Below are 21,825 nucleotides of genomic sequence, written 5' to 3'. Positions count from 1 at the left end.
GGAATTACATCGCCCCCCAAGATGCCTCCCGCGTTTCACCCTCCCTGGGTCCTTCCACCCAGATTTTCTCTCCGCTTCTGAATTCTCTTCCTCATCCTCGATTTGGCTCCCCACTTCAGCGCCCCCCGAGTTCCCTCCTGCACTTTCATCCCCTGGAATTCCATCCTTCCACTCCCGTCCCTAACTGCTTCTGTAGCCCACTTCCACGTCGCCCCGAATTCTGGCCCCCACTCAATTCACTCCCATCCCGCCCCATCTCCGGGTCCAGCGTTCTCATTCAGACGTCGTTTTCCTCTCCTTTAGGGAATTCTTTCTCTCAGTTCCCGCCCCTTCATCTATTCACACATTGTCCTCTCCAGTTTCACTCCACCCAATTTCTTCATCCTTGGGTTCCATTCCTTCCCCCCCCCCCCTGCCCCGCTGAATCCCGCAGCCTCTCAGTTCTACTTCTCCGCTCGCCTCGACCCTCTCCCAGTTCCTTCTCTCCCTGAGTTTCATTCCACTCTCTGAATTTCATTCCTTACTGTTATAGCCACCCCCATTGCCCGTTGAGACCTCCGTGGTTCCCTCCCTACTCGTTGTTCTCTCCCCATGCCCCTGGAATGGCTGCGCTTTGGGCTCCGTCCAAGCTCCCTGGGATCTACTCCGCTCTTTAGGTGGTGTCCTCACGGGTTGAACTCGGGCTCCGCCTGTGTCCCGCCCTCTAGGTACCCCCGCCCTCAGAGTTCTCTCGCCGCCTTCAGGGATCTGTCCCCTTCCCCCGAGCCTGTCCTCCCCTGGGGTCTGTCTAGCCCTGAGTTCTGCTTTGGCCCGGGACTGTCCCCGCCCTCTGAGTTCTGCCTCCACCCCTGGATTCCAGCCCCGCCCCTGACGGTTCTCCAGCCCAGCCCCTCTGGGCTGAGTCCACATCCAGATCCAGGCTCCAGCTGGGTGCTCCTTTCCCCACCGCCTCCCTGCATCGGGCCGCAAATGCATTTGAGATTAAATTTTCATGATGCGGCCAGCGAAGAGGTGAGAGGAGCAGACCGCGCGGCCGGCGGGCGCCGAGAAGCCGGGAAACCACCGACCACCGTGTCCTCTGGCCTCCAGGAGGGACTGGCTGGGTCTCTGGTTCTCACAGTTTTGTCTGTGCTTGACAAACTCCCGGATCCCCGGGAGAAGACTGAGTCGGAACTCCTGGGTCCGGGGAGAAGCGGCGAAGCCATTCAGACGCGCCACCCTGTGGCAGCGAGTCCGGGGCTGGGAGCGGAGGCGGAGGCCGGGGCTCGCGGCCAGGTGTGAGGGAGGAGCAGATGGTGCAGGGGAGGGAGTGGGAAGGGGGCCCCGTCGCTGCCAAATCCTGGCCCTCGCCGGAACCATCACCATGGAGACCAAGGAAAGAGGAAAGGACGCAGCTCCACACTTTTTCCAGACGTAGGAATGAGTTCCTCGGCTGCTGAGGGAGGGTCCCCATCCGAACTACAAGTCCCAGAGGCCGCTGGACCTCACGAGAGTTCCATCTGACCCCATTTCTGCTGGGGAAGGGCAGTTGGGAGATGTAGTCCTTGGAGCCAAACTGATGAGGGTGCGTTGCGCCCTCTGGTGGACACAGCAGCCACATTCGCTTATTCACTCTGGGGCCACAGACCTATCTGAGGGCTACTCCCTCCAGCCCCAGCTTACTTGGTTCCCGCCACACTGGCCTCCTCCCTATTCTTCCAAAATTTACCAATGAGGTTCCTCCTCTTATTTATCCTCCTAGTGCTTACTATGGAAGCAGAGTGTTGGTAGTAATTCATTAACAAACACTGAGTTCCTACTAAGAATCAGGCATTGTCGCACTGAGAATTCAACTCAGCCAGGGAAGATCAAAGTATAAAATCTGAAAAAAATTTCAGGCAATGTTCCAGGAAAAGGATGTGGGTGGCTAGGATGTAGCTCAGTGGTGCTGGATGAGTTTAGCATTCCAGTGGCCCTGGGTTCAATCCCCAGCACCAAAAAGGGGCCTCTGGGACAATGCATGTGTGGGAGGGTGGAGTGGAGACCACATCTCCAACACAGGAAACAGCACTTGCAAAGTCAGGAGGCAGACGACAACCTGATGGCTTGAGGTCTCAGAGTTTGGTGTAATTGTGATATGGAGCAGGGTTCCAGGAATGGGAAGCCCTCAGGTGAGGGGCAGGAGGCACTAGAGACAATGTGATTGCCAACAGCCAACAGCCTTTTCTCTACATTTGGGTGCACGGGGAGAAATTCTGGTCAGGAAGTGCCCCCTTGAATGCATAACCACTGCATGGGAGCTGAAGAGAACTGAAAACTGGCAGATGAACTAGAGGATGCTAAGTGGAAGTAACACAGAAGCCAAGAGAAGGTGGGAATAAAGGGTGTGGCCACTATCAGTGTGCCTGGGTCCCAACAAGAAGAGATCATATGGAGGCAGGGAAGGGGGCCAGGCCACACAGAGCCTTGACTACTAAGGAGCCTGGACCTTCTCCTGGGGGCTCTGGGGAGCCAGAGGGCTGTGAACCAGAAAAGAACAGGGTCAGCTCAAGACGAATGAAGAGAAAGAGAGAACAGGAGGCTGGGAAGGGGTCCATGGGAAGAGGATAAGGCCTGAGCTGGGGTGGGGACTCTGGGACTACAATCCAACGTCCCTCTTCTCTCCCGGCTTTTTTTGTGTGTGTGGTGCTGGGATTGAATCCAGGGCCTTGTTCATTCGAGGCAAGCACTCTACCAACTGAGCTATGTCCTCAGCCCTCTTTTTTTCTTTTTTGGTACTAGGGATTGAACCCAGGGGTGCTTAACCACTGAGCCACATCCCCAGCCCTTTTTTTCATATTTTATTAAAGACAGGGTCTTGCTGAGTTGCTAAGTGCCTTAATAAGTTGCTGAGACTGCCTCAAGATCCTCCTGCCTCAGCCTCCCGAGCGGCCCTCCCATTCTTCACCCAAATATCCCTAGCCAGAGACAGAACAAAGGCAAATATCTTTTATTTCAAGCTAGAGAAGCCACCAGCCTTTTCTCTACATTTGGATGCACGGGGAGAAATTCTGGTCAGGAAGGCACCGACAGAAGGGGCATGGCCACCATAAGTTGCTGAGAGAATAAAAAGAATGAGGACTCAGGACCTGGAAGTGCAGCCCTAGCCCCTTCTCCCTCAGACCCAAGGGTCCAGGCACCCCATGTCCCAGCTTCCTCAATCCCCTCCCCCAGGTACCTTTCTCTTCTGGTGAAAGGCTGCCTTGCTCTCCTCAGAGTTGATCCGCAAGGGGATATAAGCATCCAGGTGATATAGCTGCTGGGGGCCCCCCATCACCAGGCGGTTCTCCCCGATCTCCAACGACAGCCCCAGGGCTCCATCCTGCAGATGTGGTGTAATCAGCTCACCCTCTCCAGCAATGGGACCATAATAACATGGCCCCAAAACACAGAAGCCTCACATATTGGGAAACTACATTTAAAGGGCCATAGCATGTCTGAGGCCCTGGTTTTAATTCTGAGTACACACCTCTCTCTCTCTCTCTCTCTCTCTCTCTCTCTCTCTCTGTCACTCACACACACACACACACACACACACACACCTATCTCCCAGAAAAAAGGCAAAAGACAGTAATTAAGGAATTCCCTCAGGCATCCTCAAGGGAGCAGCAGAAGGCAGGCCTATTGGCCTCCTGGCACAGCTTACACAGGGCTGGCAGTGCACATCACCCCACCATTCCAGAGCAGCTCTGCACTCACCAGTTTGGGGAGGTCAATTTCAGCCAAGAGGAGGTCAGGCGCTTCCAGCCAAAGGTTCAGGTGAGGTTTCTCAGGGCTGTGGAAGAGCCAGGTCCAGAACTGAGGACAGCTGCCAGGCCTCTGTCAGCACAGGTGCCTGGCCTGGCTGCTGTTCCCAGTCTGCCTCCATCAGGCCCTGCTACCAGGCAAGAGCACCAGGGCAGAGCCCAGTGTGGGGAAGGAGGACCAAAAGAGGGGTTCGGAGGTGGAGGGGAGTCTTTAGGGGATCTGTGAAGGCCCACCCTTCCTCAGCTGGCCGGGAGCTGGGCGTATACAGGTTCCCCAGCTCCTGGATCCGAGGACGCTGCTGGGAGCGGATGTTCTGCTGCGAGATGGAGCCCATGAAAGTCCGATTCTTCAACATGCGCCATTCTGAGGGTGGATTGCAGAGTGAAAAATCACTAGGTCCCTTTGCTCCCTCAGGAGGTCCAGCCCAGCTGACCACAGGGCCAGAGAAGCTCCGCCCCCTCCCTGGAGGCCTGGGTTCAGCCCATACCTGAAACTTTTCTGGAGGAAGACCCACCCTTCCCAGCATGCACCAATAAAGCCCACCCCAGATGTTCCAGGCCCCGCCCCTATCTGAATGCCCTGGACTAGCTCCACCCGCTCCCTGGCCTCCAGAACCAAGCTAATCTCTCCCAAGGGTCACTCTGGGCTCCATTCCTTTCCCAAGGCCCGGGCCTCGACCCTCACCTGGATTCAGCTGCAAGCCATATTTGTCCTCAAGGCCCTCCCTGGCGATGGTAACCACGAGCTCCCGCAAGAAATCGCTGTTCTACATTGAGAAAGAGAAGAGTTGCAGTAGGGCTGAGGGCTGGAGGGAGAGGCCCCTACCCAGGCCTTACCCACAATTCCACAAAACCTGCATCCTCCAGTAGAAGTCACTGTTGACAGCCACATCGTAAGCGGTACAGCCCTGGCCTTCTGCAGGGAGAGAAAGTGGATGAGATTCCTCCAACCCCCCAGAGTAACCCCACAGCCCAGGCACAGGCAAAGAAACACCAACCAGGGATAGCAGCCAAAGACAGAGACATCAGGGAGTGACAGTTCAACACACAGTCCAGTGGACTCTCAAACTGGCGTCCAGTCTTCTAGCCTCTCACCACTGGTTCCAAAGATCATGTCCCCAGGGCAGACCCTGCCCTTCCCCAGCTTACAGCCCTCAAGTCAAGGTCTGAGGCCTCCTGCCTGGTTTTGCAAGGCAGGCCCTGTGCCGTGTATCCCTCCAACCTCTAGGGAGCTTATTCCTCCTCAGTAACCTCAGCCTTTCCAACTTCTTTCATTCTCGATTACTAGCCAGTGCAATTTAATAATTCTATCCCCAGCACCTCTAAAATCCTGTCCCTTCAAATCTTATATCTGACAACTCCTCCAAGAAGCCTCCCTCCAGGCCACTGACGAGTCCCTTAGGGCTGCATCTCCTCCAAAGCAGCCCAAATCACGCCACATTGAAATAACATCCATCACTGGGCACAGTGGCGCCTGCCTGTAATCCCAGAGGCTTGGGAGGCTGAGACAGGAGGATCTCGAGTTCAAAGCCAGCCTCAGTAACAGGGAGGTGCTCGAGCAACTCAGTGAGACCCTGTCTTTAAATAAAAAATACAAAATAGGGCCGGGGATATGGCTCAGTGGTCGAGTGCTCCTGAGTTCAATCCCAGGTACCCCCCAAAATAAATAAATAACACCCATGCCCTTTGCCTGTAGCCATGACTGGGAGTTTCTCAAGGGTGAGATCTGGGTGTGATAAGTCCCATTCCTCTGGCACTGCCCAAAGCTTAGTCCCAGGCTTCTGGAGACACATGTGAATTGCAGAAAAAGATACAGAGGCAGAAACAGGGACAAGGCAGAGGTGGAGATAAGGGAGAAGGGCAGAGGAGAAACCACAGACAAAAGAGTGAAAGCTGGCCTGGGACTAAGGCCACAGAATGAGCTGATGAGTGTAGAGCCCTCTGCCCACCCCTCCCCTCTCTGGGCAGGGCAGGAGCACTAGCCTGGCCAGGTGGGCAGAACCAGATCTCCTCAGGAGACTAGGGATGTGCCACCCACAAAAGGACTGGGGAGCAGATTTCTAGGGAAAAGGATCCTGGGTCCTGGATCTTGGGTTTTAGGGAAGAAGGGACTTAAGAGGCCAGACTCCTAGGTCCTCTGAGGGCACTGACTTGCATCTAGTTCAGCATGTGGCTCTCCCAGACTCATGGGGATGCGAAACCCAGCCTGGTCCTCCTCTAGCATTTGAAGCAGCTCGTCCTCGGTCACGTCAGCCGGAGGTGGGATGGAGGGAGAGTGACAGATGTTGATGAAAACCTTCCCTTCCGAAGAGTTGGTCTTTATGCAGAAACCTGTGGGAGTGGGTTTGGCCTGACCATCTGTCTCTGCACAGCCTCAGTCTCCATCCACCCTTTTGCTGGGTCTGTTTCCCCTTCTGCGAGGGCTCTTTATTCTTTTTCTGGATCTGTTCCCCTTCTCCTTCCTAAGACCCCTGACCCTCTTGCTGAGTCTCTGTCCTCCTTCCACTGTGCTCTCCATCCTCCATCAGCTCTCTCTGGGTCACCAGCCCTAGTGACTTCCCTGGACATCAGACACACACACCAAGCCTTTATACTCAAAGTGTTTTGCTCCTTTTTGTTCTTTACTCCCTGTGGTTCAGATGGGGATGCTAGCCAAGCTCTCTACCACTCAGCTACATCCCCACCCCTTCTTTCCTCCTTCTTCTGTCCCCTGGCCTCAGAATCTATACTTGTTCTCTCTGGGTCTCAGTTTCTCTCTGAGACTCTTCCTCTCTGGGTTTCTGTTTTTCTCACCAGCCTGAGGTTGGATCTGTGTAGATTCTGATCTGGTTGTCTGGGCTTGATGGAGTTCTTTGGAAGCCTGTGGAGAAAACAGTCTTCAGGCTTGGAGTCTGTATAATCAGATCCCTCATTTATTCCTTAAATATTCATAGAGTTTTTTTTTTTTTTTTAATTTTATTTTTTTTAGTGCCGGGGATGGAACTCAGGCCTTTTGCAAGCTAGGCAAGAACTTTATCACTGAACTTACATCCCCAGCCCTATAGCAATTCTTATATATGATGAGAGTTATAGTTGGCACAAAAGCCGGGCCTGGTGGTAGACACCTGTGATCCCAGTAGCTGGAGAGAGTGAAGCAGGAGGATCACGAATTCAAAGCCAGCCTCAGCAAAAGAGAAGTGCTAAGCAACTTAATGAGACCCTGTCCCTAAATAAAGTACACAATAGGGCTGGGGATGTGGCTCAGTGTCCAGTGCCCTGAGTTCAATCCCCGGCACCCCGCCCCCAAATTAGACATTCTACGTCCTCTTCCTCCTCTTCCTTCAAGTACACAAAAAACAACCCCAAACCCATTCCTATCATTTCTTGGAACCTAGCAAACTTTAAGCCAAGCAACTACAATTCCCATAGGCCTGTTAGCACCGTAGTGCATCCCGGGAGCTGTACTCCCATCTCTGAGCACCAAAACATGTCCCAGTTCACAGGGACCCAGAAGTCCAGTCAGTCCGCACCTGCAGCAGCAGCTCCTCGAACCGCGCTGTCTCATCATCCATCGTCTCTGTCTCGCTTAGCTCTGGCACCAGCAGCTTCGAGTCCGCCATGGCCCTAGGAAGGAAACCTAGGTGTCCTCAGTACTTTCGACGTGGCGAGCTTTTCCCGGGATCCGAACTCTGGAGCCTGCTTCCTGCCCCTCAGTCGACGACCTACTCACTATTCTACCGACTTTTCTATTCGAAAACCTAAGAAAATGGCCTGAGGCAACAATTTCATTCTAAATCAGACACGGTCGTGAAATCCTTTGGGAACCAGTATTCCAGGACGCACTCTCGATCCTACTTGCCAAGAGTGTGAATGGAAGCCATACTTCCCGTCCTTTGTAGCCGAGCGACCAGAGTTAGCCACACTTCCGACTACCCCAACGCTCATTCACCAAGCAGGCAACCTTTAAATCACGTGCCAAGTCTGCAGCCACGCCTCTCCCCACAACCAATCAAAAATATGTCCTCAGGACGATGTCCAAATGCCACCCTCCCACCTTTGCCTAACAACCACTGTTGACCAGATGACAGCGCCTTCAGGGTTAGCCACACACTAGATCCGAATCTCTAGCACATGTATTTGGAACTAAAAGCTGCACTTCCTATCTCCAATGCAAAAAAGGGGCGGGAAGACACATCACTACGGGCCACCCTTCTAAACCCAAAGCCCTAGTGTTGGCAGGACACCCTCAGTTCCGGTCTCCACTGCCTCCAGGTTTGCGCTCACATGTCCCGAACTACATTTCCCAGCGCCAGCCTGTAGGCGGGGTCATCTGCCCCCAAGGCGGGAGGTAATGGACGGGACACGCCCCATCCCGTCGCCCCGCCCCTTCTCGTTGGTCCCGCCCTATCGGAGGGGGCGGTGCCGCCCTTCGGACCTCCAGGTTCCTTCTTTTGGCCAGAGCGGCCAGCAGTTCTTCGCGGAAGACGGTGCGGGTAGGCGATGGCTGAGACGCGCGCAGAGCTCCGCGCGCACGAGATCTTCACTACGCTGGAATACGGCCCGGTGCCCGAGAGCTACGCATGCGCAACGGTGAGGACTTATGGCCGGCACTGCCCACTGCCTTCCCCCGACCTCGCGGCCGCGTCTTCCGCGCAAACTCCCGTGATCCACCGCGGCCGCAACGCAGCTCCGCCCCTTTCGGCTCCCGGGATTCCCGCCACTGCCTAGCACCCGGCTGCTGCTGCAGATCCCTAGTGGTTCTTGTGCTCCACCATCTTTAACGCCCTGTGGTGAATCCGCAGGTCCCCTCCTTAGCATCCCTGTGTAGCTCGCTTGATCACCTGGAGACCTGCAGGACCTGCGCGGCGTCTCCGTGCCTCCTTAGAGGCTCCTTAATGTTTGTGGGGCTCGAGGGAGCTCGGCTCTTTAGATACTTCAGAACTTCCCTTAATTGCCTGCAGCCCCAGACTTCCTCCGAGGGCTCCCGTGATCTCTCTGGCTCTCAAAATACTCCAGGAGGTCCCATGATGCTTCAGGGCCCCTTAAGTTCCTCTTGAGGCCCCTGTACCCCCGGATTTCCTCAGAACTTCCTAGGACTCTCGTGATCCCTCAGGGATCCTCCTGGGCTTCCCGTGGATAATTAGAGCGCCTGGAATTTTCTGTAATCCCAAAAGTAACGCAGAATTCCCTCGTGGGGCTCCCTTGATCTCGCAGAGTCCTCCAAGGTGTGAGGAGCCCAGACTTTAAGGAGGAGAGCAGGAGTCTGGGGCCAGCTGTGGGTCTGGAGAGGAGGGGGTCAGCATCAGGCTTGTCTTCAGTAGGGGTCCTCACTGCTCCTCCAGGTGATAACAGCTGAGATGGGAAGGAATAAGATCACGTGAAAACGTGCAGGAGCCCTCCACATCCCAAAAAGAAACATTGATATCGTCTCGTGAGCATTGCTTCTAGAGTGCTGGGCAGGAGCATGCTCACTTGCAAGATCACTCCAGGAAGACCCAGAGCTCTGGCTTCCTGCTGTGGGTACAGGTTTGGAGGATTGAGAGGGCAAGGACTTGTTCTGGCATCTGGCCAAATGGCTGGGTGACTGACTGTCCCCGCATGGCGAATCCAGGAGGAGCAAAACTGGAGGAAAGACTATGAGTTGATTGTGCCATGTGAGAGCCCTCGAGTCCGCTAAAGCAGTGTGCCAGAGTCCAGTGCTACTTGGGCCTGTACTTCAGGACAGAAAGATAATTGAACTGTAGGAGCGACTGGAAGTGTCACTGTATAGATTCAGATAAGAGGATCTGGGACAAAGTACAGAGAACCCCCACACTTGGAGGCTGGTTAGAAATAGGATGTCCTGAAACAGCAATAATGGTATAATAGCTGATGTTTATTGGGTACTTTCTGAAGTGCCAGCCTCTATGCAAAACGTGATCTCACTTAACCCCTAGAACAATTGCGAGATTATTGTCATAATTTTAGTAACAGCACCCAGAGTTGAAGAGAGAACTAATCTTGCCCATAGTCCACCCGGCTTAAGAGAATTGAAGATCTGAACTTGAACCCATGCTTTCTGAACCCATGGTTTCTCCCCCACCAGCAAAGTTTTCAACCTTTGCTGTGGGCCAGACTCAACAAATGTTTTCTCTTTGGCCTGAGCTTCCTTTTTTGAAAATGTCCATTACTGGCCAATTATTTCCATGTAAACATCTGGTATTCCAGCTTGTCTTGGAAAAAAAATTCCAAAATTCGGCAACCTTTGGCTCCAGTACCCTGACAAAAATCATCTGGGACCAATTGCCACTGTCATAAATTAAATAGGTTGTAAGCTCTTAGTCTCCAGCAGGCCCTCTTCTATGTACTTGATCTGCCAGACGTTATGGACATTCTTCTGGGTTTTTTCTTTGGGGGAGAGATTTTCCATAGAGTAATAGGCACTCATGAACTCCACTGACCCATCTCTCCACTTGAGCAGTGATCAACACTTCATCTGATGTTGATTCCTTTTATCTCTTTATTTATTTCTTTCTTTTTAGAGTAAACAAATCCCAGATGTCATGTTATGTCATGTTTCCTGTACTTTTCTATTTTCTTTCTTTCTTTTTTTTTTTTTTTTTTTTTTCTTTTTTGGTACCAGAGATTGATTGAAACCAGGGCACTTAATCATTGAGCACATCCCAAGTCCCTTTTTGTATTTTATTTAGAGACAGGGTCTCTGAGTTGTTTATGACCACACTAAGTTGCTGAGGTTGGCTTTGAACTCACAATCCTCCTGCCTCAGCCTCCCCAGCTGCTGGGATTACAGGCATGTGCCACTGTGCATGGCTACCATACATTTTTTTAATCTATTTCTAACAGATGCAGACTTATTTTGTTATATAATCATGCCATTATCACATTTCACAGCATTAACATTCTGTAATATCTAATGCCTAGTTCATGCTCACATATCCCTGACTTTCAAAAATGCCTCTTTCCCCTCTGGGCATTTGTGTTCATAACCTTGGGTGCAGGGTAATGTGTTAAGAGGGTGCTAAGAGAAGAGTTTGTAGGAAAAAAATCGGAAGTATGCATTGGATTTAGCGACCCAGAACACATGAAGGGTGAGATCCAGTGAAGGCCAGGGTTAGAGTAGCATTGCTGGGCATGAATTGTGTGTAGTTCCTTTGTTCTTCACCACAGCCTTGTGAGAAAGGCACTGCAATCTGCCCCTGTTCCAGAGCCTTAACAGAGGCAAAGAGTAGTATTATAACCCCCTGGTTAAGGTTGCATATCAGGAAGTATCAGAGCCAGCACTGAAACTCATGCTGACATCCAAACTCCCCTGGGCAACCTGTATGTGTCACACCGAGGGCTCAGGTGGACACTTCACAGCCAAATAGGCTGCACAAGGCAGATCAACATCAGGCTTGTCTTCACTAGAGATCCTCACTGCTCCTCCAGGTGATAACAGCTGAGATGGGAAGGAATAATATCACATGAATAGGTGCAGGAGCCCCACATCCCAAAAAGAAACAGATATTGATATCGTCTCGTGAGCATTGCTAGAATACTAGTCAGGAACATACCCACTTGCAAGATCACTCCAGGAAGCACCAGAGCTCTGGTTTCCTGCTGGATATGTATGGTACATTTCCAGTCTTCCTAGACCAGGTGCAGTGGGCCAGTCTATCTCCTAGTAACAGCTGAATTATGTCAGGTTTCCAGGGAAACAAAATTAACCTGAGGTCATTTCTTCATGGATGAGAAAAGATTTTTATTAATTTTTTGTTCAAAGTCTTCATGTCATTAAAAGTCCAAAGGACATCCTTCCTGTGTCACTGGGAATGTAAAATGGCACAGATGCTGTAGAAAACAGCACTGTTAAGCATGGAATTGCCATGTGGCCCACCAATTCCCCTCTATAGCTACGTGTACCCCAGAAGATCAAAGACATATATTCAAACAGTTTTGCACATGCGTGCTCACAGCAGCATTACTCAAGAACCAAAAGACTAAAGCACTGTGAATGCCCAACTACTGATGAATGGATTTAAAAAAAAAAAGTGTTTGTCCATACAGTGGACTAGTATTTCACCTTAAGAAGAAATGAAGTCCTGATGCGTTCTACAATGTCGATAAACTGAAAACACGCTAAGTGAAAGAAACCAGATGCAAAAGGATCACATCATATGATCATATTTATAGGAAGTGCTCAGAATAGGCAAATCCACAGAGACAAAAGGAAGATTAGTTTTTGTTAGCGGAGAGGGGGAAATGGAAAGTGACTGCGTGTTCTGAGGATAGGTTTCCTTTTGGGTGATGAGAGTGTTCTAGAAGCTAGACACAGTGGCACACACATGTAATCCCAGCTACTCAGGAGGCCGATGGTCACAAGGTGGAGGCCAGCCTTGGCAACTTAGGAGGGGCTGGGGCTGGGAATGTAACTCAGTGGTAAAGAGCTGGTCTAACATGTGCAAGGCCATGAGTTCCATCTCTAGTACCACAAAAAAGGAAGAAAATGTTTTACAACTAGAGAGAGGTGATGATTGCACAGGCTACTTTTAAAAATTACTAAAATAGTAAATTTTAGGTATATTTTACTACACACACACACAAAAAAAAAAAACGGGTTGGGTGGGGCTGGTAGTGTAGCTCAATAGAAGATCATGGGCCCTGGGTTTGGTCCCCAGTGCCAAAAAAAGAAACAAGAAGAAACTGATGGACTGAGGATACAAGTGTCTCTTCCCAGAGGACTCAGGGTGGGGACCGAGCTGCTCCAGTATGGTCACAGGCCCTTTTCCAAACTCTTCCCCTAGGCCTGGCTGGACACTCAGGACCGGTGCTTGGGCCACTATGTCAATGGGAAGTGGTTAAAACCTGTGCACGGGGACATAGTGCCATGGTGGGATCCCATCTCAGGTATGAGATGTCCCCTGGTCATTAGGGGAAGGAGAGACCTTTGTGCCTTCCCAGCTCTTTGCTTAGGGCAGAGGGCAGGGAATAAGCGGGGAGGGGCTGCTGTCTGGTTCCTCCTGGTGGTAATCCTGCTAACTGTGGTTCCAAGTCCCTACAAAGGCTCTTTGAAGTTGCTTTCTACTAAAGTCCCTTCCTTGCCTGTGGGAGGTGATCAGAGCAAAGACCAGTGACAAAACAAGCCCAAAGGGAAGCTGGGACCAGCTTCACTGCCCTAGACCTTCCCAGGCTCCAGGAGTCTTAATTTCTGCCAGTTCTCACACAAACTCCCCACATCTCTGCTCCCATCTCTGTACCCCAACTTTTCTCCCCAGGAGAGAAGTTGGCTACTTGCCTCCAGGCACAGAAGGAGGATGTGGCTGCAGCAGTGGAAGCAGCTAGGAACTCCTTCCTGAGCTGGAGCAAGCTCCCTGGAGCTGCACGTGCCCAGCACCTGACCAGGTGATATAGTTGAGGTGTGGCCCCAGAGGTGGGGAGGAACTACATCCCCCGGCATCCACTGGAGACTGGAAATGGCTACTCCATTTCCCAATCTCCCACTGAATTGATTGGCAGCTGAATTTCATATTCCCAGGGTGCATTTGGGTCTTTAGTGGGCACAACATCTATTTCCCACCATTCACTGGTAGCCACAAAGCCTCTGTTTCACAGAATGTACTTGGGGTTCATCATGCCCCCATTTCTCAGCAGTTCATTGGCGTTGTTCTCCAGCACGCATTGGGGGCAGTTAGGAACAAAGATTCCATTTCCTAAAATACAGTTGAGATTACAGAATAAGAGTTAAGTTCCCAATATGTTTTTGGGGGGTCACTGGTGGCCAAGACCCTTCCACAGCACTCTCAGGGTTTGAGAATTTCCCCAACTGCATTTCCCATAAATATTGGGTGCCCTCTGCTTCTGGTAAATTGTGAGGGTTCCCCAGAGGCTCATGGGCATCAATGTTGTCCCGGGTTGGACCCTCCCCATATTTCTTCCCTAGGTTGGCCAAGATGATTCAGAAGCACCAGCGGCTGCTGTGGACCCTGGAGTCCCTGGCGACTGGGCGGGCCATTCGCGAGGTTCGGGATGGGGATGTCCCACTGGCCCAGCAGCTGCTGCAGTTCCACGCAGTCCAGGCGTACACCCAGGAGGAGGCGTTGGCAGGCTGGGAGCCTGTGGGTGAGAATCTGGATCCCTGCACCAGTCCCCGCCTCCTGCGTGACACAGTGTACTGGATCAGTCCTCTCATTAATTCTCTTTTCCTTGCAGGCATTGTTGGCCTCATCTTGCCACCCAAGTTCTCCTTCCTTGAGATGATGTGGAGGATTTGCCCTGCCCTGGCCATGGGTAAATGATGAGCTGGGGTCCCAGCTCTTAGATCTGAGAGCAGAAGAGATTGGGGGTCTAGAGGAAAGAGGGCTGGGGCCTGGACTCCTGGGTTTGAGGGAGGAGGACTGAGGGCTAGATTTCAGTGTCCTTGAGTTGTCCCCCTTCCTCAGGATGCACTGTGGTGGCCCTTGTGCCCCTGGCTTCTCCAACACCCCTCCTCCTGGCCCAGCTGGCAGGGGAGCTAGGATCCTTCCCGGGGATAATCAACGTGATCAGTGGCCCTGCCTCCCTGGGGCCTGCTCTGGCCTCCTGGCCTGGAGTCCAGAAGGTGGCCTTCTGTGGAGCCATTGAGGTATCTTCAGGGTTGGAAGTGGGGTGGGACAAGGCTGGGGCCTGGAGTGTCCTGCCCCAGCTGAAGCCTGCAGGGGTCCCTCAGGAAGGACGTGCCCTGCGACGGACGCTGGCAGGTGAGGGGGCTGAGCTGGGCCTGGCGCTGGGCACAGAGTCACTGCTGCTGCTGACAGACTCGGCGGACGTGGACTCAGCTGTGGAGGGTGTTGTGGATGCAGCCTGGTCTGACCGCAGCCCGGTGAGATCTGTGCACTCGTGTCTCCAACATCCTGGGGGACCGCTGTGTCTCCTCAGACCTGGGGGTTTAAGTCTCTGTTCACTTTGTTGGTTCCTTGGGTCTAAAAATGCTGTTTTTTTTTTAAGAACTCTCTTCATTTATCTGAGTGTCCATGTTCCTACTTGTCCATCCTCTGACTTCACTCTTAAGATCATCACTTTTCTGTACTCTTGCCCTGGGTTTGGTCCTCACCACTTCTCCATGACCCTCCTCCTCCCTCAGGCCCAGCCCTCTGTGCCCTCCCGTCTTCCCTATGTGGGCCCTGACCGTGCCCATCTCCTAACAGGGGGGCCTCAGGCTCCTTGTGCAGGAGTCTGTGTGGGATGAAACCATGAAGAGGCTCCAGGTACGCATGGGCCGGCTTCGAGGTGGCCAAGAGGTGGATGGGGCCGTGGACATGGGGGTCAAGGAGCCTACTGCATATATCCTGGCCCGGAACTATGTGGAGGAGGCCCGGAAGCAGGGTGCACAGGTTAGCTCTGGGACATCCATTGTGGTACTGAGGTGGAGAAGCCTGGAGACTGAACTCCTGGGTCTGAGGGAGAAAGATGTGGGGCCTGGACCCCTGGGTCTGAGGGAGGTGGGCCTGTGGTGACTTCCAGATCTATTTCTCTCCTTCTTAGGTGTTCCAGGCTAGTGAAATGCCCTCAGTTAGCCCATTCTGTCCCCCAACCTTGATCACTGGTCTGCCCCCTGCCTCCCCATGCGCCCAAGTAGAGGTGAGTCCCTAGGGTGCCAAGAGTCCTGTTCCATCCACTGTCCTCAGCCAGTCCTGGGCAGCAGCACTCTATCTGCAGAAACCCTGGGGAGACCTGGGACCTGGGTCTGGGGGCTGCTGCCTGTTGTAGGCTTGTCCCCTAATGGGTGGGGTGATCAAAGGGGGCATTTGCCCAGCCACTGAGCTTCCTGACACCCCTTTCAGGTGCCATGGCCTCTGGTCATGGCCTCCGCTTTCCGCACAGCCAAGGAGGCCTTGGCCATAGTCAATGGGACGCCCCGCGGAGGCAGCGCCAGTGTGTGGAGTGAGAGGCTAGGGCTGGCACTGGAGCTGGGCTATGGGTCAGTACTGACACTGTCCACCGGGGCACAAAGGGCAGCTTGTGAGCATGGTCCGAGCACCTCTTCTCCATCTCCTGTCTCCCTTCCCTCTGGGCCTCTTCCTCCCCACTTCCTGTTTTTTGATATCTCTATCTCCACTGCAGGCTCCAGATGGGCACAGTGTGGATCAATGCCCATGGCCTTCGAGACCCTGCAGTGCCCACAGGCGGCTGCAAGGAGAGTGGGTCTTCCTGGCACGGGGGCCTGGATGTGAGTGTCTGTCCTCTTGTCACCACCCCTACGTCACTTTAATGCCTACTCTCACCTGTGTCCATCTTGCACCTGCTGATAACACCCCTCTCCTAGGGTCTGTATGAGTATCTGCGGCCCTCAGGGACCCCTGCCCGCGTGCCCTTCCTTTGTGAGAATCTGAACTATGACACCTTTGGCCTTGCTGTGCCCCCAGCCCTGCCAGCTGGTCCAGAAATGGGGCCCAGGTGAGCCATTCCAGGGCTCAGTGGTGTGGGGAAGGAGGGGGACGTTCCATCAGGCTCCGCCAGCCAAGGGTGGGAGGACTGGAAGGAGGCTTGTTCGTGGCACTCCTGGGTCCCCAGGTCCTGAGCTGCCTTCTGGGTCTTAGTGCCTCACACCCTGGGGCTGGTGAGTCTCATTTCTGCCTGACAACGGTCTGTTCTGGTTCACAAGAGCAGAAGTTGAAAGTCCCCCAGAGGCTCATGGGAGCTGGGGTGATCTGTGCAGCGGGGTAGAGCATGGGGTCTGAGCAGACCCAGGACCCCCTCACACTTCACTGGCACACAGCCCAGCACCTCCCTATGGAGTCTTCGTGGGAGGCCGTTTCCAAGCCCCTGGGTCCCGGAGCTCCAGGCCTATCCAGGATTCTTCTGGCAACCTCCATGGCTATGTGGCTGAGGGTGGGGCCAAGGATGTCCGGGATGCTGTGGAGGCCGCTCACCAGGCTGCCCCTGGGTAAGAGGACTCACATGGGAAGCTTTGGGCCACGGGGTGGCAGAGGTGGTCATGTGGGACCCCCAATAGGTGGTGGACCCTGGGGCTTGGATCCCCAGGGTGGGGGCTGCAGACAAAAGTGGGTGTCTGGAAAGCACTCGGACCAGGACACTACTCCCAGTGTGCATTGTCCGCCCACAGCTGGGCAGGCCAGTCACCAGGAGCCCGGGCGGCCCTACTGTGGGCTCTGGCAGCTGCACTGGAGCGCCGGGTACCCGCCCTGGCGTCGAGGCTGGAGAGGCAGGGAGTGGAGCTCAAGGCAGCCAAGGCGGAGGTGGAGCTGAGCATTCAGCGACTCCGGACATGGGGAGCCCAGGCCCAGGCCCAGGGCCACACCCTGCAGGTGAGAGGGGGTCTGTGGACAGAGCAGGCAGCCAGGCGGAGGGTCAGAGCAAAGGCTATGGAATGAGCCGGGTTTGGGTTCAGGCCCAACTCCACCCCCTCCCAGCTGCGTGGTCATCAGCAAGTGGCGTCACGTCTCTGCACCTGTTTCCTCATCTGTGTAATGGGCATCCGGCCCACCTCCCAGAGTAGTTGTCCAGATTATGGTCATTGATGCATTACTGGACCATAATCTCCATTTAGCAGATGTAACCATGATGGCTTTTCTATTTTTCCTTTCTTTTTTAATTGGTGGTACTCGGGATCAAACCCGGGCTCATGCCTGCTAGGCAAGCGGCTCTACCACTGAGTCACATCCCCAGTCTATAATGACTTTTTTTTTTTGACAAAAGAGAATAGAAGATAGGAAATAATGCACTGCACAGAATATTGTCTCCTGGGATTTTTGTTTTATTTATATACATACATATTATTTGGTTAAATATATGTACGGGCTTAGGCAGGCATGGTGGCATGCACTTATAATCCCAGTGACTCTGGAGACCAGGGCAGGAGGATTACAAGTTCAAGGTCAGCCTCAGCAATTTAACAAGATCCTATCTCAAAATAAAAATAAAGAGCAGTGGGGATGTAGCTTAGGGTTAAAGTGCCCCTAGATTCAATCCTGGACACACACACACACACACACACACACACACACACAGTTACACTCACACACTTACACTCACACACAGGTTTGATGTGAATGAATCATGGACCAGTGTCCCGGGGCACCACTGGAGTGCTCAGGAATAAGGCTGATAGAAAGATGGCGAGTCCCTTGACCTGTCCTCATGTCCTCCTCCATAAGTAGCATGCAGTTGGACAGTTTTACAGTTGTGATCAGTCTCATGCATTTGTGAAAACTAACTGAGTTAAGTGATCAGTGCCTGACAGACATCCAAGGACTCCAAAGATGTCTCCTCACGGCCGGCCAGTGAGCACGGGAAAAGACGCTGAGGTGGAGCCCTGCCTAGCACTGATGACACCTGGGTTCCAGCTCCGCACTGGAAAGGGGGGGCAGAGAGGAGGAAGTCAGGTATGGTGGCACTTGTCTGTGATCCCAACTGCTTGGGAAACTAAGGCAGAAGGATTGCTTCAGCCCAGGAGTTCAAGGCCAGCCTGGGCTACACAGTAAGACCCCCACCTTAAAACAAAGAAAAAGTAATTCCTGGGTTTTAACCCAGGAAATGAGAGCATATGCCCATACAAAGATTTATGCACAGATATTCATCATAATAATGTTCACCACTATCTATAAAAACCTAGAAATGAAGCAACCAAAACATCCCTCATTGGGTTGATAGATAAACAAATGTGATACATCCTGACAATGGAATCCATCTCTGCCACCGTGACTCTGGAGACCACAAATATGCCACAACATGGCTGGACACACGCCTGTAATCCCAGCCCCTTGGGAGGCTGAGGCAGGAGAATCTCAAGTTCAAAGTCAGCCTCAGCAAAGGCAAGGTGCTAAGCAACTCAGTGAGACTCTGTCTCTAAATAAAATACAAAATAGGGCTGGGATGTGGCTCAGTGGTCAAGTGCTCCATTACCCACCCCCCGTGCCCCAAAAAGAAGCCACAACAAGAACAAACTTAGAGTAATTACTCTGAGCCAGGGAAGCCAGGTTAGGGTAGACACTGAAGCCTGGAGGGTGGCTCGGTGGCAGAGCCCTGGCCTAGCATGCTGGAGGCCCTGAGTTCCATTGCCCACACAGAAAAAAAAAAAATTTAAAAAGCAAATAATACCACAGTGCAAACTATAGGACTCCGTGGCTATACTAGTCTAGAAATAAAAACTAATCTCTAAGGGTAGAAGGCAGATCAGTGATTGGCTAGGGACATGGAGGGCTCATATAGGGTAGCAGGTGGCAGGTGGGGATTAAGAGGCACAGGAATAGGGGAGAGTTCATGGAAGAGTTCATATGCATACTGTCAAAACTTGTCAAATTGTACCCTTTACAGTGTGTAGTTTGGCAAATGTCAGTTATATTCAGTAAAGCTTTTGTAAAACACACACACACACAAAATCAGCCCACAGGCTGGGTTCTCAGCTCTCTGCACACATTAACTCATTTTATCCTAATAACGAATCTGTAAGGTTGGCACTGTTATTATTTTGAAGGTAGGCCACAGGCTCAGAGGGGTTAAGTAACTTGTCCAAGGTTGCATAGCTGGTGAGTGGCTGTCTGGCTCTGGAGTTCTGTACCCTACACCATCACCTGGCCATATAATATTGGGGTTTTTATGGAAAAGCAAAGATGGGGATGTGAAGAAGAAAGGGGCAGGTGACAGAGAAACCTATGGGAGGTCAGTCGGGCTCCCCTGCCCCACCCTTGACCTAACCCCTGTCCCTTAGGTAGCAGGGCTGAGAGGCCCTGTGCTCCGGCTTCGTGAGCCGCTGGGTGTGCTGGCCATCGTGTGCCCTGACGAGCTGCCCCTGCTTGCCTTTGTGTCGCTGCTGGCTCCTGCCTTGGCCCATGGCAACACTGTAGTCTTGGTGCCTAGTGGGACCTGTCCCCTGCTTGCCCTGGAGGTCTGCCAGGTACAGTCTCACCTGCCTGTGCATTTTCCTGATGCTCCCCCCAGGTCTGCAGGAGCTCCGCTGTCTTCCCACCCTCTTTGGTAACCATAATAACCCCAGTCCCAGCATCCCAGACTAAGCTGGTGCATTCCTCCCCGATCCCAACAGCCATTCCCCGATGCACACTCCTGACCCAACCCCACTCCCCCCTAGCCCTGGGTGGCCCACTCTCTCACCCCCTAGGATATGACCACCCTGTTCCCTGCTGGCCTCGTGAACGTGGTGACAGGAAATCGGGACCACCTGACCCGCTGCCTGGCCTTGCACCAGGACATTCAGGCCCTGTGGTACTTCGGATCTGCTCAGGTACCCTTCTGGAAGCACCGCCCCCCACGCCCTGAGCACTCCTGTTGTTAAAGGCAATGAGGGTCAGTGGTTTGTCCCTTTAGAACCCTGGTTGGTAAGAAAGAGGATCTCCTTAGCAACAAAGATATTGGCTGACCTGTTGCTAAGGACCACACCCTGGCAATCGAATCAGGTCCAAAGTCTACCCTCTTAAACATCCCTTTGGCAACCAATGGGAACTCCCGGTCCACGGGGCCTGGAGCTCATTCCTTTGAGCGTGGGCGTTGAAGAAGAGGAAATTCCCTAGCCACAGGGTCAGCCTCTTTCCCTCAGCATCTGGAGGGGTTGTTTGCTAGGAGCCGAGCATCCAGCTAGGTCAAACCTTGAGGTCTCTCCAAAGAATCCTCATTGCTAAGGAAGCAGCTGCTTAGCAACCAAGCCTCTGGCAGTGCTAATCCTATCCTGTCCCCATCCCAGGGCTCCCAGTTTGTGGAGTGGGCCTCAGCAGGAAACCTCAAGCCTGTGTGGGTGAACAGAGGCTGCCCGCGGGCCTGGGATCAGGAGGCCGAGGGGGCAGGCCCAGAGCTGGCGCTGCGGGCAGCATGGACGAAGGCCCTGTGGCTACCCATGGGGGACTGATGTGTGAGTGCCATGCACCCCACCTCAAATGCAGAAGAGATGGATTCCAGCAGATGCTAGATGCCTGGAACGTTCCTCTCGTGGTTCCTGGGTCCCCCAATAAACTGTCTGACCTGACCTGCTATGTTTCTGAGGGAGGAGGGGACAGCAACTCTGATTTGTATGAACCCCTCCAGTTCAGCATCACAGTGGGTGGCTCCAGGACAGCACAGCACTTGTGAGACAGATAAAGGGGACTCTGAGAGCCCCCACGCAGGGCAGTCTGAGGGGGCAAAAGGAGGAGTCAGAGGGAAGTCCCTGGAAGGCTCTGTTCCCGTGGGTGGTGTCAGGGTCCTTCCCGTTAGGTCTCCCATTGCTTACCCTGGCCAGAGCCAAGTGTGCAGGCAGGTCTGTACCACAGCGTTCACGACAGGGAAATCTAATTGGCCAGCCTGAGCCAGGGGTCTGCCTCCGTCCAGGCTCTCCAGCCAGCATATCAACGTGCCAGTTGCCACCTCAGGTCAGGCATGTTCAGGGCACCGGGGGAGGCAAGTGCCAACTAGGCAGCACCAGCCGCCCAGAGCCCATGTGCTGGTGACAGAGGTGTGTGAGCTTCCTGTCACTGCTGCCACAAATTCCCACAAACTTTGGGGTTTAAAAAGAATGACAAAACGTTATCTCACAGGCAGCACGTGGTGGTGCACACCTGTAATCCCAGTGGCTCCAGAGGCTGAGGCAGGAGGATCGCAAGTTTAAAGCCAGCCTCAGCAAAATCGAGGCGCTAAGCAACTCAGTGAGACCCTGTCTCTGAATACAAAATAGGGCTGGGGCTCAGTGGTCGAGTGCCCCTGAGCTCAATCCCTGGATACAAAAAAAAAAAAAAAAAAAGTCATCTCACAGTTCTGGAGGTCAGACTAAAATGAGCTTTGGTGAGCTGAAGTCAAGCCACAGTTTGCGGCGGTGCTTTCTGCAGGCTCTGGGGGCCGTGTCTTGTAGCTTTCCAGCTTGTCCAGGCCACCAACAGCCCTTGGCTCATGCCCCCTTCCTCCGCCTGCAGAGCCAGCAGTGGCTGACATCGCTCCTGGTTCACACTGACACCTTTTCTTTTGACACACCTCTGACTGGTTCTTCCTCTGTCATTTCTAAGGACTCTTGTAATGACATTGGGTCCTCCTGGATTGTCCAGGTCATCTCCCCATCTCAGGATCCTTAATCGCCTCTGCCAAGTCCCTTTTGCCACATGGGAGCCAGAGGCACTACAGATTAGGA

At 53.1% G+C, this 21,825-nt stretch overlaps 2 protein-coding genes across 6 annotated transcripts; one reads left to right on the top strand and one right to left on the bottom strand.

Annotated features, from left to right (window-relative positions):
• Positions 1–2,953: 2,953 nt before the first annotated feature.
• On the bottom strand, positions 2,954–8,603 carry Pih1d1 (PIH1 domain containing 1). 4 transcript variants are annotated; one of them, XM_048790538.1, is made up of 10 exons: positions 8,585–8,603; positions 7,274–7,367; positions 6,558–6,624; positions 5,916–6,095; positions 4,619–4,680; positions 4,450–4,531; positions 3,999–4,128; positions 3,718–3,793; positions 3,197–3,340; positions 2,954–3,075 (listed from the first exon to the last, which is right to left on the bottom strand). In XM_048790538.1, exons 2-10 carry the CDS (start codon positions 7,361–7,363, stop codon positions 3,034–3,036), a joined length of 873 nt encoding a protein of 290 aa, XP_048646495.1. In that variant the 5' UTR covers positions 7,364–7,367; positions 8,585–8,603; the 3' UTR covers positions 2,954–3,033. The 4 variants fall into 4 exon arrangements, with proteins under 4 accessions (XP_048646495.1, XP_015352041.1, XP_048646494.1 ...); XM_015496555.2 differs by lacking the exon at positions 8,585–8,603 and adding an exon at positions 8,179–8,311; XM_048790537.1 differs by lacking the exon at positions 8,585–8,603 and adding an exon at positions 7,603–7,932.
• Aldh16a1 (aldehyde dehydrogenase 16 family member A1) lies at positions 8,183–20,694 on the top strand. Of its 2 annotated transcripts, XM_015496553.2 has the most exons (17): positions 8,183–8,333; positions 12,527–12,629; positions 12,998–13,124; positions 13,663–13,841; positions 13,932–14,009; positions 14,162–14,343; positions 14,428–14,580; positions 14,906–15,091; positions 15,243–15,338; positions 15,542–15,678; positions 15,822–15,927; positions 16,024–16,154; positions 16,477–16,644; positions 16,825–17,026; positions 19,429–19,614; positions 19,837–19,959; positions 20,416–20,694. In XM_015496553.2, exons 1-17 carry the CDS (start codon positions 8,244–8,246, stop codon positions 20,575–20,577), a joined length of 2,409 nt encoding a protein of 802 aa, XP_015352039.1. In that variant the 5' UTR covers positions 8,183–8,243; the 3' UTR covers positions 20,578–20,694. The 2 variants fall into 2 exon arrangements, with proteins under 2 accessions (XP_015352039.1, XP_048646493.1); XM_048790536.1 differs by lacking the exons at positions 19,429–19,614; positions 19,837–19,959; positions 20,416–20,694 and adding an exon at positions 17,952–19,099.
• Positions 20,695–21,825: the final 1,131 nt, after the last annotated feature.

Source organism: Marmota marmota, unplaced genomic scaffold (genome assembly GCF_001458135.2).
Source record: "Marmota marmota marmota unplaced genomic scaffold, marMar, whole genome shotgun sequence".
Lineage (NCBI taxonomy): Eukaryota > Metazoa > Chordata > Mammalia > Rodentia > Sciuridae > Marmota > Marmota marmota.
This window is presented reverse-complemented; position numbering and strand designations above follow the sequence as displayed.